The sequence below is a fragment of the Lutjanus erythropterus genome, chromosome 18 (genome assembly GCF_056507025.1).
Source record: "Lutjanus erythropterus isolate fLutEry1 chromosome 18, fLutEry1.hap2, whole genome shotgun sequence".
NCBI classification, from domain to species: domain Eukaryota; kingdom Metazoa; phylum Chordata; class Actinopteri; order Lutjaniformes; family Lutjanidae; genus Lutjanus; species Lutjanus erythropterus.
In genome coordinates, this window is record NC_139334.1 from 25,814,055 (window position 1) to 25,830,482 (window position 16,428).

The 16,428-nt window shown below is 37.6% G+C and overlaps 1 protein-coding gene across 1 annotated transcript; it reads left to right on the top strand.

The window, feature by feature from the left end:
• Positions 1–1,959: 1,959 nt before the first annotated feature.
• kcnk3b (potassium channel, subfamily K, member 3b) lies at positions 1,960–10,278 on the top strand. Its single transcript, XM_084742823.1, has 2 exons — positions 1,960–2,321; positions 7,097–10,278. The coding sequence occupies exons 1-2, from the start codon at positions 2,012–2,014 to the stop codon at positions 7,981–7,983; spliced, it is 1,197 nt and encodes a 398-aa protein (XP_084598949.1). The 5' UTR covers positions 1,960–2,011; the 3' UTR covers positions 7,984–10,278.
• The last annotated feature ends 6,150 nt before the right edge of the window (positions 10,279–16,428 follow it).

Consider the following 16,428-nt stretch of genomic DNA (forward strand, 5'->3'; position numbering starts at 1 on the left):
AGCCAGTAAAGCCAGTCTGTTTAAAGAGCCTCTTGGTAAATATTTTATCTGTGAATGAACACGTGAATCATGGCACAGAGGGATATTTGACAACGTTAGGGTTACCTGTCGGAGGCTGAACCACCTCTGCTGCAGAGCGAATCGTAGAAAAGACTAACTGTTTATTTTGGCCTCAGGGAAGACAGCTCTGTGTGTGTGTGTGTGTGTGGGTGTGTGTGTGTGTGTGTGTGTGTGTGTGTGTGTGTGTGTGTATGGAAGCCTGTTTCAACCCAGCAAAATACAAAAAATATAATATCCTCATGGAAAGTCATAAAACCATCATAATTATGAGTTAATTAAAAGTTGAAATTATGAGAGAAAAGTCTGAATTAATGCTCAGTCCTCTGCAGCGGTCGATTGTTCGATTCCTGCCTGCGTCCCTGTGCCGTCTGTCTTCCCGTCTCTCTCGGTCCCCTTTCCTTTCTGCTCTTCAGCTGTCCCTATCAAATAAAGACAAAAAGCATATTTAAAAAGTCATAATTATGAAATAAAAGTCAAAGTTATGGGATAAAAAGCCATAATAATCACATAAAACAATCTGAATTATGAGATTAAAAACTGAGGTTATGATAAACTCAAAATTATTAGATAAAAGTAAAAAATGTGAGGTATGTTTGTCATAATTATGAGATTAAAAAAATATAGTTATGAGATAAAAAGTAAAATTGAGGTAAAAGTTAGAATTATGATACAAAGTCATTATTAGGAGACAAAAAGTCATATTTATGAGATTAAAAAAAGTTAAAAGTTAAAAGCCGAAATTATGAGATAAAGGTTGAAATTACAAGATAAAAATTGAAATGATAAGATTTAAAATGTCAACATCATGAGATAGTCTCATTATCTCGTAATTTAGTCATGAGATAAAAGTCTATCTCATTTTTAGTCATATCTTTGACTTTTTAATGTCATAGTTTCATCTTAAAATTTCAGCTTTTAATCATAATTAAAACTTCTTAACTCCTAATCTGGACCTTTTATCTCATAATTTAGACTCTTTATCTCACAAACTTGAGTTTTTAAATCATATTTTTGTGACTTTTTAATCTTACAATAGTGACCATCTCATAGCATCAACCTTTAATCATAATTGTAACTTTTTGACTTTTATTTAATCATTTATACTTTTTATGTCATTTTGTACTTTCTATCCCACAATGATAACTACCTCATAATTATGACTTTTTATATCCGATTTTTTTAAAATATCATAATTATGACGTTATCTCATAATTCAGACTCTTTAACTCACAATTTAACTTTTTGAATCTTATTTGTATGACTGTTTAATCTAATAATTGTGACTATCTCATAATTTCAGCTTTTAGTCATAATCATAATTTTATATCTCATATTTTAGACTTCATCTCATTATTATGACTTTTAATACAATATCTTATGACATTTTAATCTCATAATTATGATTTTATCTCAGAATTTCAGTTTTTACTCATAATTAAAACTAAAAATTTTGATTTTTTTTTTTTTCTTTTCTTTTATTGGCGGAAATGGGCTTCCATAGAGTGTGTGTGTGTGTGTGAGAGAGTGACTCTGGATAGGTGAGCGCTCGATAAAAGCGTACTACACTCCCAGCAGAGTCCGCCTCTGCCCGCCTGTGGGATTGCCCTGTGTGTGTGTGTGTGTGTGAGAGAGAGAGAGAGAGTGCACGTGTGTGTGTGCGTGTGTGTGTGTGTGTGTGTGTGTGTGTGTGTGTGTGTGTGTGTGTGTGTGAGAGAGAGAGAGAGAGAGAGAGAGAGAGTGCATGTGTGTGCGTGTGTTTCTTCTTTTCTGCAGAATCTAAATATAAGTCGGTGACAAATAGTCCAAATCCAGTAGCAACCCAACTGTGATGTGGGGGTGGTGCTGAGCGAACAGCTCCGTCTCCAAAGTCCCCCTCTGTTGGATCCGGAGTCCGTCAGGAGCAGGTCGCTCAGAGGCGCAGCAGCAGCAGCAGCAGCTCAACCTGCACCGGATGGTTTCTGTTTGTTTCTCTGTGACCATGAAGAGACAAAACGCGCGGACTCTCGCCCTCATCATCAGCATCCTCACCTACCTGGTGGTCGGAGCGGCCGTGTTCGAGACCCTGGAGTCCAAACAGGAGAAAAGTCACAAGAGGAAGCTCGACGCCAGAAAGTACGAACTCATGCGCAAATACAACTTGACCAAAGAGAACTTCGAGGAGCTGGAGCACGTCGTCCTGCAGCTCAAACCTCACAAAGCTGGAGTCCAGTGGAAATTTGCTGGCTCTTTTTACTTCGCCATCACTGTGATTACGACCATAGGTGAGCTGCTGTTTCTTCATTTACATTTTAAAAGGAAAATGTATTTAATTTAAAGACGCGCGGCGCAGGGCCATAAACAGGATTGTAAAATATTCAAGTCCTGAGCCCCCCTGCCTCAGTTTATTTGTGCCTCACATTAGCAGAGGTGGAAAGAGCAGTGAAAATCTGTACTCAAGTATAAGTACTGTTACACAAGGGTGGAAGTAACTGATTACAAATACTCAAATTACTGTAATTAAATAGTTTTTTGGGTAATTTGTACTTTTATGAGTAGATTTTCAAGTCTGTACTTTTATAAAACAGAAGGATATAGAAGGTAAAATAAGTAAAATAATAATGATGATGATGATTAGAGCTGCTATTCATTATTTATTATTTTATCAGTTAATCAGCAACTATTGTGCTAACTGGTTTGAGTTATTTATTAAGGAAAAAAATAACAAATTTCTGATTCCAGCCTTTTAAATATGAATATTTCTTGGTTTCTTTATTCCCAGAAAATTGAATATCTGTGGGTTGTGGACAAAACAATTGACATTTGAGGACGTTGTCTTGAACTTTGGTCCATAAAATATCAGAAAATGTTAAGAAACGTCGATCAGTGTTTTCCAAACAATCAATCGATTAATAGAGAAAATAATAGGCTGATAAATCAATGATGAAAATAATCGTCACTTGCAGCCCAAATAATGATAATAATGATAGTAACGATGATCTGGCCCTCACACCTCCACGTACGTCTGCAAAGATTCACATTTATCCATGTTTTGGACACTGCGGAAAGGAGTTCATTGTCACTTCCTGTCTCCGTTAGGTGGTGTGTTCAAGTGTCGACCACACCATGAAAATTTCGTGAAAATCAAATGCTGTTTGTCACTTTGTCACTTACTTCATGTTTCCAGTAGGTGGCGCAATAATAATGATTCCTAATTTGCATGTAGATTCATCAGACTGAGAATTTCATCAAATGAATTGATTTTTTATTACTTTTCCGACAAATGTTGGAAGTTCAGCAGCGTGAACCTCACAACTTTATTTTATGAGACTGGTTATATTAAAGCTACTATGCCGTACTTTCATATTTTAATGACTTTGGACTTTGTGGACAAACATGGTAGTGTTTCACCACAATAACCAGAAAATATAATGGAAAAAATGTGTATTTATTTATCTAATTAAAAATCTCCACCTGCTTCTTTATAACTGGCTGTCGTATTAACTACAGTAACTTGAAAGTAAATGAAATATTCAGTCTTCTCCCTGATTGCTTATTAACTTCAGTAGATGCATTGGTATTAAACTGAGGCTGTTTCATAACCAGTTAAAACACCTTGTAGTAGCTTTAATTTACCTGTAGATGTTTCCTCAGGTTTGACATCAAGCATTTCATACAAACAAACACGCTTTACACTGTAGAGTAATGTTAGAGATGGTTTATCTTTGACAGGTTGTTAAACAACACATACCACTGCTCTGAATGGATCTCCAGAAGCCCCAAAGACTCTGGATGAAATAATATTCTGTTCACTGCAAGATAAAAAAGATATTTAATCAGTTTTCTCAAGCTGTGCCACTGTCTCCTAACTCAAGCAAAGATATGAAATCATATGTTTGCTCAATTTGTGCAACAAAAGCTGAATTTAAATGTCTAATGTGTAGCATTTAAGGCCTTTTCACAGCAGATGCATTGTTTTCTAGTGATTGATTTGCATGTTAATAATATTTTGGACCCTGTGCGCAGCCAGTGCAGAGCTTTTACATTACATTTCCGGATGTTACTCCTGAAAAAAAAAAAGATTTTCATTTATATGGTTTGAAGAGTCTTGGAGGCTTCTGGAAATACTTTCAGAACATTATTATCTGATAAAACCTGAAACAGTCAACGGCAATATCTTTGTTTAAAATTCCAACCCCCCTCCCTCTTCCTGAAGAGTATGAACCAAATGTTCCCCACGCACAGCTGGAACTGTTTACAAATCATATAATAAATCTCACCTGCGGCTAGTTGCTGCTGTGGGTCAGTCGGCGGGGTCGGTCTAAAACGACTCCTCTGCCTCTTGAAACTCGGTGTCATCTGAACCGGTTGTGATTCACTTTCAGCTCCTGAACTGAGCAGTAAAACTCACCGACTTTTCCTCTGTGTTTTAAATACCGGATGTACCCGGGTTTGTTGTTTTTTCTGCTTTTTATTAAATAAAAGGAGCACCAGGTCGTCACCACTGATGCTGATCTTTTTTTTTCCCAGCATGTTTTTTTTTTAAAAGCTTAATAATTCATTCATAATTCATGATATGATTAGTAAGGCATGTTGAAATTATGCCAATTACACCAATTTTGTGGCGTTTATTTCTGTCACTGTTGGTATGTGATGGCCTTTATTGACAGAATATGGCGGAAATGGTATATAATTTTCACAGGTATGTTTTCATAAATGTATGATCACCTGAACATAAGAGCTGTTGTGTTTTCTTTACATTAAAGTGAGCTGTTTAAATCTACAGGAGGCGCAGGTTCTCCTCCACGGAGTCTAGATAGATATGATGCTCACTCTAGATATGACGAGGGCTGCAACTAATGATTATTTTCATCATCGATCAATCTGTAGATTATTTTCTCGATTAATTGATTATTTTTTTGGTCCTTAAAAGGTAAAAGAAAAATGGTGAAAAATGTCAATCAGTGTTTTCCAAAGCCCAAGATTACATCCTCAGGGCTTTTGTTTGGTCCACAGTCCAAAGATATTCACTTCACTGTCATAAAATAACACAGAATTAAGAAAATATTCACATTTAAGGCGATGGAAACAGGGAATTTTCACTTTCTTCTTTGAAAAATGACTCAAACCCAATAATCGATTATCAAAACAGTTGAAAATTAAATTAAGAATTGCACTTCTAGATATGATTTTTTGTATTTTGCCAAATTTCATGGCTGCTATAAGTTTCTCCTACATGCATGGAAAGAGAGGGCGAGATGAGGTGTTTGCAATCTGCAAGCTCACCGCTATATGCCCCTAAAACCTTCACACTGGTCCTTTAAAAAGGGAGTTTGAATAAAACCTTTATTATAAAAAACATAATATAAAAGGTAATTTCTTCTATCTACACAAAACCAAAACTATTTACTTAACTATTTATTTACTTTATTTAAATGTTAAGACTTCTCTAGACTTTCACCCATGTTTGTCCAAATTTATGTTAGTTTTACTATTACTTCATATTTTCAAACAAAATAAGTCATTGATTTTTGATATTTTTCTTGTTTTGTCCCAAAAGAGCAAGGAAAGATTTCAGGCTTCCTGAATAAGAAACAGTCACAGCTTGAGAAACAGCTTAAAAATCTTTTCTTTTTTTTTCATGCAGCAAACTGAATATTTGGGTTAGAAGAGTCTGTGAGGATTTTGGAAATATGTTCACAACAGCAGTCGGTGTTGTCAAAAGACCTTCTGGGTTTTTCTGGGTAGTTATTTCTTCCTAAAATCTGTGTCTTAGCTCTGAGACTCCAATGGTAAGAAGAGAGGTGCAAACAGGGACAATATTACCCAAAGTAAGGCAGGGTTTGTGAAATGCTCTTTTTTCATATTTTTATATCCATTTAACTTCTAAAATATATTTTCTGTAAATCCATCTCTTTACACACATGTCTAAAACCTGTTTTAAAGATCTGTCCACAATGATCCATTCCTTCAGTCTCATTAGATTATTATTTTATATTGATCTTTTTTATGGTTTTATGCAGCTTTTGGGTCATTTCATGGCAGAAATTGTCTCTCTCTTTTATTTTCATTACTCTTTTTTATTATCAAATGTCTGTTTAATTCTAATTTTGTGGAATATTTTGTGTTTTCTGTCCTATGTTGCTTGTATGTAAGTTATTGTTTTACTGCCTTTCTTTGCCAGGACACTTGGAAAAGAAACTATTAGAATACTTGTATTTCAGTGAAGTTTTCCTAGTTGACATGCACAAAACATGCAAATAAAACCAACTGTTCATGAAAAAATAGAATCAAAAGGAAAAGGAAGACACATATGCACCCACAAACATACCTGCAATAAAAGATTAATGTCACGCCAACTTAAACAATAAAAAACATTAATGACATATATGATATACTTCTAATGTGTAAATATACAATATAAATGAAAACAGTAATTAAAGTAAAGAAAATGTAGAATGAAAATAAATTAGAAATAGTTTTTTCTTACATAATAAAAGTTGATTAGATGAATAAGTCACTCACTTTTTCTTTCTTTCTGTCTTTCTTTCTTTCTTTCTTTCTTTCTTTCTTTCTTTCTTTCTTTCTTTCTTTCTTTCTTATTTTGTTGGACTGACAACAGTCAACTGGGTCAAAAATATCAGAATAAGCTTTAAAACAAACACCAGGTGTAATTTGTGTGTGACCGTAAAACAACAAGAGCATTCACTGTGCACGATATGTTGTCTAGGTGGTGTGGTTTTGTTTTGTGTTGAAGCGGTTTGATATAAAATAAAATAAAATAATAATTTAAAGTTGTTGCTTGACTTAAATCCACAGAAAACAACCACACACTCCCACTGAGTCCCATTAATGGAAAAAACAATCACACTACTCAGCTTGACTTCAGTGTTGTGAATTAGCAGCTAGTTATTTATAACTCCCACACTGTTGTCAGCTGACATGTTGTAAACACTAGGAATAAATCACAAAGGCACCGCTTTCTCACCTAAGTTACACTGAAGTGGCCTAATTGTGGTGACAGATAGCGAGTGTAAAACTGTGCTGTCTTCTCGTTCAGGTTATGGCCACGCGGCGCCCAGCACCGACTCAGGGAAAGTGTTCTGCATGTTCTACGCCCTCCTGGGGATCCCGCTCACCCTGGTCATGTTCCAGAGCCTGGGTGAGCGGATCAACACGTTTGTCAGGTACCTGCTGCACCAAGCCAAGAAGTGCCTGGGAATGCGTCACACCGAGGTCTCCATGGCGAACATGGTGACGGTGGGCTTCTTCTCTTGCATGAGCACGCTGTGTGTGGGGGCCGTGGCGTTCTCCCACTGCGAGGGATGGAGCTTCCTCCACGCTTTTTACTACTGCTTCATCACGCTCACCACCATCGGGTTCGGAGACTACGTGGCTCTGCAGAGGGACGACGCCCTGCAGAATGACCCTCGCTACGTGGCGTTCTGCTTCGTCTACATCCTGATGGGCCTGACGGTGATCGGAGCTTTCCTCAACCTGGTGGTGCTTCGCTTCCTGACCATGAATACCGAGGACGAGCGGAGGGACGCCAAGCAGAGGGCGCTGATGTCCGTCAACAAGCCTAGAGGAGAGGTGGCTCGTCTACTTCCGGTCTCCGCCTCCACCTCGTCCACACCTGTAGCAGAAGACACCATGAAGGATAAAAATTTAAAAGGTGTCTACACTGAGGTGCTGCATTTCCAGACTATCTGCTCCTGCCTGTGGTACAGGAGCAAAGAGAAGCTGCAGGGCTCCACCATGATCCCTCAGGAGCTGACGTTCTCTGATGCCTACCTGCAGCAGAACAGTAACTGTCCTCACTACACGGAGCCTTTATCGACAGGCTGCGTCTGCAGTCCACGTCAGTGTTCGAGCATAAGCTCCATAACAACGGGCCTACACATTCTGTCTCCGTTCAGAGTGTTTAAGAGACGCAGCTCCGTCTAGCCTTTCAATACAGCAGATTTCACTACAGCACAATGCATCTATACTGCCAAGCGGACAGCAGATACTTGGCAGTCCTCACAGCAAAGACATGACTGCAAGTAGATGTTTGTGGTGCTATAATCCCAGTAAACCAACAGTAGGACACATGAAAGGGAAAGCACATACAGTACTGTAAACAACAAAGTCTTACTCAAATACGTGTTTTGAGGAAGCACAAAACACAATGTTTTGACTTGATGTCTTATTCAGGGGCGTCCTTTGACAAATCTTGTAGGAAATTATCTGGGTCACATAAACACACGACGGTACATGTGGTGTACGCAGCTTGTAGGGGACGGCACAGCAGCAGAACAGGTGCTGCAGGAGGAGGTTCGGGTTCAGTCAGTTTAACAACAGGGGCCCTATTACAGAAACTTCATAACTTAAAGTTGGGATGAAATAAAAAATGCCTTTTTAACCCTTTTAGATCACATCCCCAGTCAAACTGTGCACCTATTTAACAAAATGTGCCAAAACAAATTCAAAAAAATCATTTGCTTTGTATTTTATATCAAAAACTTGGAAAATCATTTTTTCTTCCTGTAAAACAAAACCAATAACCAACCAACCAATAATATCATGGCATCCACCTGTCAGTCACTCTTCAACCTTAAGCTGTGCAGAGCACCAAAGCAGACTCATTAGCTTGTTAGCATTAGTATTGTACGTCAGTGTGTCTTTCAAGATGTTCGCCACCCCAAAACCTTGTTCTGCTACACGAAAATACAGTGGTTACCATGGTTACTGTGGTTCCCGTGGTTCCCGTGGTTATGGACCCCTTCAGCAGCTAACTAGCGTTAGCTACATGGAGCATGATGTGCTGTGGGTTGGTTCTCACCTACTGTACAAAAACACAACATAGTGTCTTTATTCACTGATCTGGGTGAAACTGGATCATATTTTTATGATGTCATCCAGCTGCTCAGCTTCAACTCTGTGTCAGAGTTTCTGCTAACTTAGCTGCTGTTAGCAGGCAACAGAACTGGGCTCAGCAACCTCCCAGTAAACACGGCTGGACCAGGACTGAACACAACCACAGACATGTTACCAAACCATTAAGATAGGATCTGGAAGTTAGAAAGCTTCTGTAACATGGCCCCTAGATAATAAAATTGCAAAAATAACCGAAACTTGAACAACAGGTCTGTAGTAAATTACACTTTTGTGTTTTTTTATTAATAATCTCAGAGATGCTGATTCAACTCAGGGGTTATTTCTTAAAGTTGTAGTTAGTAGTGTTGTTTGTCAGGTGTTTTTCTGTGTTAGGCATTTGATTTTTCGTTTTAGAAATCCCCCATCATATTATTTGTGACTGATGCAGCACAGACTCACTTTCCGGCCTCATATATAAGATGCCTTATGTTGTCCTGAAAACATAGTCACACAAATCGTGATTGTCAGAACTTTGTTAAAGCTGACACACACACTGTGGTAACTCTGTACTGTATGACTCACTCCCTGTGTAGCTGCCTCTGTTATTGTGATTTTTCAGTGCTCTCTGCCCAAATTTCTGGTGCATCAGTCACAAACACTGCAAAATTATGTAACGTCACAAGTGGAGAAGTTCAAAAAATCACGATGACATATCCCAAACACAGTAAAAACTGCATTACGAAAGATGTACAGTAATCACAAGTAGACACTCACCAGCACTGACTGAAACACACTTAACTGGTTTAACAACACTACAAAGGACTGCTTTAAAAATGACCATTGGGCTAAATCAACAACACCGTTTCTGTTATTTTGTCCAGCCATGTGGCTGATGGTTGGTTATATTAGTCGCCTGTTGCCAGGTCCAGAAGCTGGTTTCCTGTGATGCTTTTATCAGTTCTTCAAGAACCACAGTACAATAGATACACGCCATTTTCTTTTCTATCGGTCTTGCAGATAGATCAGAAGATTGATATAATTCTCATGGTTGTGTTTTGAGCTTAGAGTGCTGCACAAATGAGTCCTAAAACCCAGAAATGAGTTAACATTTTCACACCTCCGGTTCCCGCGTCTCAAAGTGGATGGGTTTTTTGAGTGGATTAAGGTCTGTGGTTACCACAAGATTTTCAGGTTTTGTTCTTTGATATAAAATACATCAGTTAACACCTCACTGGTGAATTTAGAAGCTTTTACATGTCTTAAAATAGGCGATTACTAACAAGTGGATAAATGAGATTATATAGTTTGCGGGGACATTAACTGTCATCATACCGAACGCGTGATGACGTTAACTGTTTCATTCTAGCGATTAGGTTTCAAAAATGATAAAAGTGGTGTTTATTTATGACTATCTTGCTAAAAAAAAAACATTACAACAGCTTATTTTCTTTCCCAAAAGTTTAACTGTTCTTTAAGAAAAAAAAAAAAAGAAAAAAAAAAAAAAAAAGAGTTTGTTAGCTTGAAGCCAGCCAGCAGCCATTTAGGTTAGCTGAGCATAAACACCCTGTAAAATGACACTTGTGAGCTTGTGGTTACAACATTGATGGATGGATGTTGTGCACAAGATATCCCCGGTGTTCAAGTGGTTAAGTTGTGAGAACACAGCTGCTAGGCAACATGGACGCCAAAACACTCCTTGTTGTTCTCATCTTAGGTAGCAAGTGAGTAATGTAATCCAGAGGCATGGATATCAACAATTTCCTCAGACATAAAATTACAAAGAAAAACTCTATACACTAACTTACCATTTACAGGAACATGAACTTCCATGGCATTTTTGAAAACATCACAACTCATGAACTTGGAGCTCTCAGAAAGTTTACTCCTCCAAAGTTGTGAAAACCACATTCATATGGACGCATGTTGTGACTGTTGTAAACACAACCCCTTGATAGCATTTGTTCCCAAGGTCCTTTGTTACCAGCACCTGGAAACACGGGACCTCAGCAATATCAGGCCCTGGGAGCGTAGAACCTTGGGACCATATCTTGTAAACATGGGACCATGGGAGCAAAGGAATGACCCCATTAAGACCAGAAACAGGAGGAAACACCTAACCTTCCTCTCCCCAGAAGTGAAAAAAAATCTGCTTACCAGCATCTAAACTCACCAATTAACATGACAGACATCTAAATCTTTGCAAGAAGAGAAATACACATTTTCCCAAAATGTCAAACTATTCCTTTAATACATATTCAAAGTAATATATTATGAAATTGTATTCAAGCAAATGTTGCTGGAATATTATTGACACAGTGAAACTGCGAGGCAGCCAGCAAAGACATTGCACAGAAGTGCTGTGTGGATGGATAAACTGTTGTTTGTCAAGAGATAATTCTAGCATGAAATCCCCCCAAAACTACATTTTTAGCTTTCTGTTTGTTTGCTGATTATTATTGCTGATAAGTCATGTTCATTCACAGGGAGATCATATAGCTTCAGGCAGAGCCAAGCTAGCTGTTTGCTCCTGCTTCCAGTCTTTATGCTAAGCTAGGCAACACTAGCTTCCTGGCTCCGGCTCTATACTTAACATGCACATGAGAGTGGTATCGATTTTCTCATCTCATTTTTGACAAGAACACAAATGAGTTTATTCCCCCTTTGAAAAAAATACAAAATAGACCAGATAAAACGGTATTTCGAGAGTATTTAGCTTCTGTATTGGGATATATTTCTGAGTAAAATATGATAAGCAGACAGGACATTAAGTTGTGAGTAATTTGATTTGAACATTGATTAGCACGTGTGTCATAACCCGACATACCACAGTGTTGTCACTGTAGCTAGCTAACTAATGAATCGCTTCAACTTTGACTGATGGCTCGATTATTGGTTGAAACTGTTTGGTTCACACATCATATTTTGTTTTACTGACAGAAAACATGATTTGATTTTGATATTAGATTACATTTTTTGTTATTTTTTGGGTTAGTGGCATATATTGTTAAATAGGTGCACAATATGAACAAGAATATGATCTAAACGGGTTAAAAAGGCATTTTTTTTATTTCATCTTGACTTTAAATATGGATCATGATCAGTTTGCGAAATACCTGGTGGCATTTGGGGAAGTCCCCACTCACAGTGTTACACTGAATATACAAGATTTGAGTCCATGTTTTTAACCAAGTACAACCATAACATTAAAGCAGAGAAAAGTCCACTACTTTTCAGGTTGTGCAGGGTAACATTAGGTTTTATAAACTACAAAACATTTGGAATAAGGACCAGAAACAGCCAGGTATTTACTGGCAAAATAAGAGAAAACAGCACAACAATATATTTTTTTTATTTGTGAGTAAATGTTTTGCAGTTTAAATAATGAACACTGGACATGATAAGACATTTTAATGACAATCACAAGTGACATATAATTTTGGGATTTTTCCAGAGACCCCCTTAAATCTCATGTGGGGTCAAGGGGTCACGGACCCCCTGAGGCCACCTGTATTTTGCACCATGATCATGATTATCTATCCAAGCACATGATTTCAAAATTGATCTATATTTTTCTCCACTCTGCTCTTTTGACCTGAAGGACGGCGAGGCTCCACTGAGGTCTAACTATCAAACAAAGCACATGAGCTCCTCAGATATGAAGCGTGCAGAGCTGTCAGAATCACATCTGGATCAATCTGTAGATGCAAAGTATTTTTAGGAGCAGTTCAGAGTGGCAGATGGGAGGGGGTTTTCTGTATTTGGACAATGGATAATAAGCTGGTTGTCAATCACAGACGATTATGCCACAAAAGATTTAGTCTCTCTGATTGATGGAAAAGGAAAAGAAATCCACCCTCAGATACTATTCCTTCTTTCTCTGGGTCTATTCTGGTGTTTAGTCATGTGTTTTCAAGGTAGGCAACATGATGTGACGTCACATTGCATTTATCTGTGGTAGCTGCAAATGAGTTTCGTATCAGGAAGTAAATTACTCTTATCTCAAAATTTGCTTAAGTGCAGTACTTGAGTAAATGTACTTATTGTCACCCCCCTGAAGAAACTTTACATGAGTCAGGATGGCGGAAATATGGGCACTGGAAAAATTAATTCTTGAAACAAATCACAGATTGATGATATTCTGAATATCTGAAGGTGGATTTTTTCCTTTTGCCATTTATCGTTTTGCCTCGTTGGGTAAAGTACCACACATGACACACAGTGGACATAAATCAAGTGCCGAAAATTACTTTCACACTCTTTGTGATCAAGGTCTGGTGTCTGTCGAGACGTCTATCTCCTCTATGTTCAGGATATGGACCTGTTATGATGGACTGTACTGTACCTTACAGACATACTTGGGTACGATTTGCACATGATAATGACAGAAAATGATGATTTTGATGATTTATGCTTTTGACTTGCTTTCAACAATAAGTGACCCAGAAAACAACAGCCTACTACATATTTCATGCAAGTACTGTATTAGTTTTAAATAGGACTACATGCACTAGCATAAACAGGTTTTTCTGTTTTACTTGGAAAAGAAAATGTTTTTTAAAAAAATATCCAAGGGCAAACTAGTGCTTGAACACACAAGGGGTACTTGAAATAATTGTAAGAACTTTTTTTTTTTTTATCTTAAAGGGATAGTTTGGATTACTTGAAGTGGGGTTGTCTGAGGTTCTGAAGTACAGCAGGAGCTAATATGCATGGGAATCACCAGAGGCATCATATGTTTTATCTAATACAACAGTTTCAGTCTGTTCATCTCACTTCAGTCATTTTTATTCCAGTGAAATGGGATTGTCAAGCAGACTAACAAAAACACAAAACCAACCAATCATGACCTCTGCTGACCTCACCAGAAAGAAACTCAGCACCATCTATTGGACCTGCCCAGACAACTGACATTTACATTTTCAAATCCTTCTTTAAAAAAGATAAGTCAGCATGGTATTGACTGTGATATAACATATACTTGCCAACCTTGAGACATCAAAAATGGCAAACAAAAAAATGTGAGTTTCCTTTGTTTCCTGAATTCTGGTGACTTTTACTTTTAATTCTCTGTAAATAATACAGAATAATTCATCCACTGGCATGACCTTGCATAAATATGTCACATAAACTAATTTTAATTCATTTTCTTTTGTTAATTAATTTTTTTCTTCCCCTAAAGGAAAATTGATGTGGGAGATTTAAAAAAAATCCATCCCTTTTTTCTTTAAAACTTTCCTCAAGCAATGGAAATTCTTCCTTCAAGGGAGTCTGGTTTGATGTTTTCTGGGTGGAAACAGTCGATTTCAAGAGTTTTAGTTCTTATGCATGCTGTACAGTGTCAAAAAAAAGGAAAAACAGCAAAATTTTGATCCCAGGAGGAAATAGGGAGAGGGCAATAAAAAGCAGGGAAGGAGGGTTAGCAATAACATCTGGTAAACTACGCTGTGTCGTTCTTGATGTGGTGTTTTCTTTTGGTACACATCGGACGCTGCAAGTAGGCAGGGCTGAAGAGAAAAAGGAAGACTGGGAGAATCATCAACCCTGCCAGACTTTGACTATTTATTCAATTTTAAATTTAATATTAAAATTGTGACAGTGCCATTAAGTACCTCATACAACCCCATACTTCAAAAAAATCTGAACTGCCCCTTTAACTTGCCAAGGGACGTGTGCAGAGTCTTGCAAGACAAATCACACATATCACATGTATTTCCAGACAATATTGTACTATTTTGCCCAAGTAAGAACATCCACAGAATATATTAAAAAACATGGATATTTCGTCCAAAAACTGTGACTGTTGTTTTTCTGTACGATGATCCCCAGATAACCACTTTAAATGAATTATATTTTACAGAGACGATTTATTAAATTAATTTTCTGTATACAACATAAGAACTGTTTAAGATGTAGCCTCCATGCTGTTTATCAACATGTGCTGTGTGAGAAAAGTCTGCTGAATGTATAGAAAAAGACTGTCTGGTCCAGATGGTTTCCCCCTGGGAATTTTGACTGAGGTCCAGTTCCGGACAACCTACAGCAGGTTAGTCACGAGCTGAAAGTATGGCGCTGTATCGTTATGTCATCGTTTGTGGCAGTATGTATTTTTGTTATATCCAGCTCATCATCATGCGGTGCAGCAAGTGCGGGGGGGATGGACAAAAAAACAGAAACACTTGACATTTCAGCAGCGAATATGCTCTGGAAAAGGTGTTAAAGTGTTTTTAATTTGGCCACCAGAACACCCCTAATATTAGGTGTTTGTTAAGACTACCAGAGGTGATGATTCAGCTGCATTTTATGACTCCAAAATTTTGAATATGTTTCCTAAAAATAATTAAGTCATTTGGTTCTAATTAGAGCCGTGAGAAAATGTAAATTGGTACACTTCTAATTCTAATTAATTAAAAACTTGAGTGCCCATATAAACATGCATAAATATCATATTTCTCTGCATCCAAACATACAAGTTAACATACATGAAAAGGCCCTTTTCCACTAAATAAGCTGTGGTTCCTAAACTGGTTCCTTTCAAGATCCTTCCAGCCTTGGTGTAAACCAGTCCGAATTTCCACCCCTTTTGAGCGGAACCATTTTTTAAAGGATGTGATCAACAGAGGGGACACACACACTTTGCTTCCAAAGGAAAAGCTCCTATTTTTGGTTCCAGATGGGAACCAACTTTTCAGGTTCTGAGAACCCTTTTATATTCCAACGGTTTTATCTTGAACCCACCTAAGAGTTTACTGAGAACCCTTTTATATTCCAAGAGTTTGATCAAGAACCCACACAGGTGGTTTTACAGACACACCTTTTGTATTCTACTTGGACATCTTTTATGTTCCTAAGGTTTCATCTAGACCCACCCAGAGGGTTCTACTGAGAACCTCTTTACACTCCAAGGGTTTCATCTAGAGCCCACCTAGGTGACTCTTCTAAGAACCATTTTATGTTAAGGTGCAAATAACACCTGACAAAATGATCTTCAAGAATTTTAACAATCCTGAAAGAACTATTTTTCTAAAAAGGATTCTTTGGATATAAAGGTTCTTAAAGTAACCGTTAGTCTTAAGAATTATCCTTGACTAACAGGTGAAAAAGGGTTCTGCAGAACCAAATGTTTCTGTGTAAAACCTCAGCCCTTAAGGAAGAACCCATTTGGAACCCTTATTTCTGAGAGTGTACCTCATATGCAAACATTAACATTATTAATCTTAAACAAATTCGTATTTCCTACAGGAGTATTGTATTGCTTTGTAATTGTATCACTGCTATTTTTTCCACTTTCTATGTCTGGCTTTGTTTTCCTTGTTAGTTTTATTTCGATCATGAGTCATACAAGGTTTTGACATTGTTTTTATGTTTCTGTGTGGAGCCCAGTTACTATCTGTGGAACCACTAACTAGTTATTAAAGGTCAGTTAGTCTCTAAGATGTTCAGTCCAAAAGAATGAAATACTTTCTGTAGAAATTTTGGCACCTCAGAACAAAGCAACGGTTGCAACGAGGTCAACTAGACTTGGAGTCACGGCTC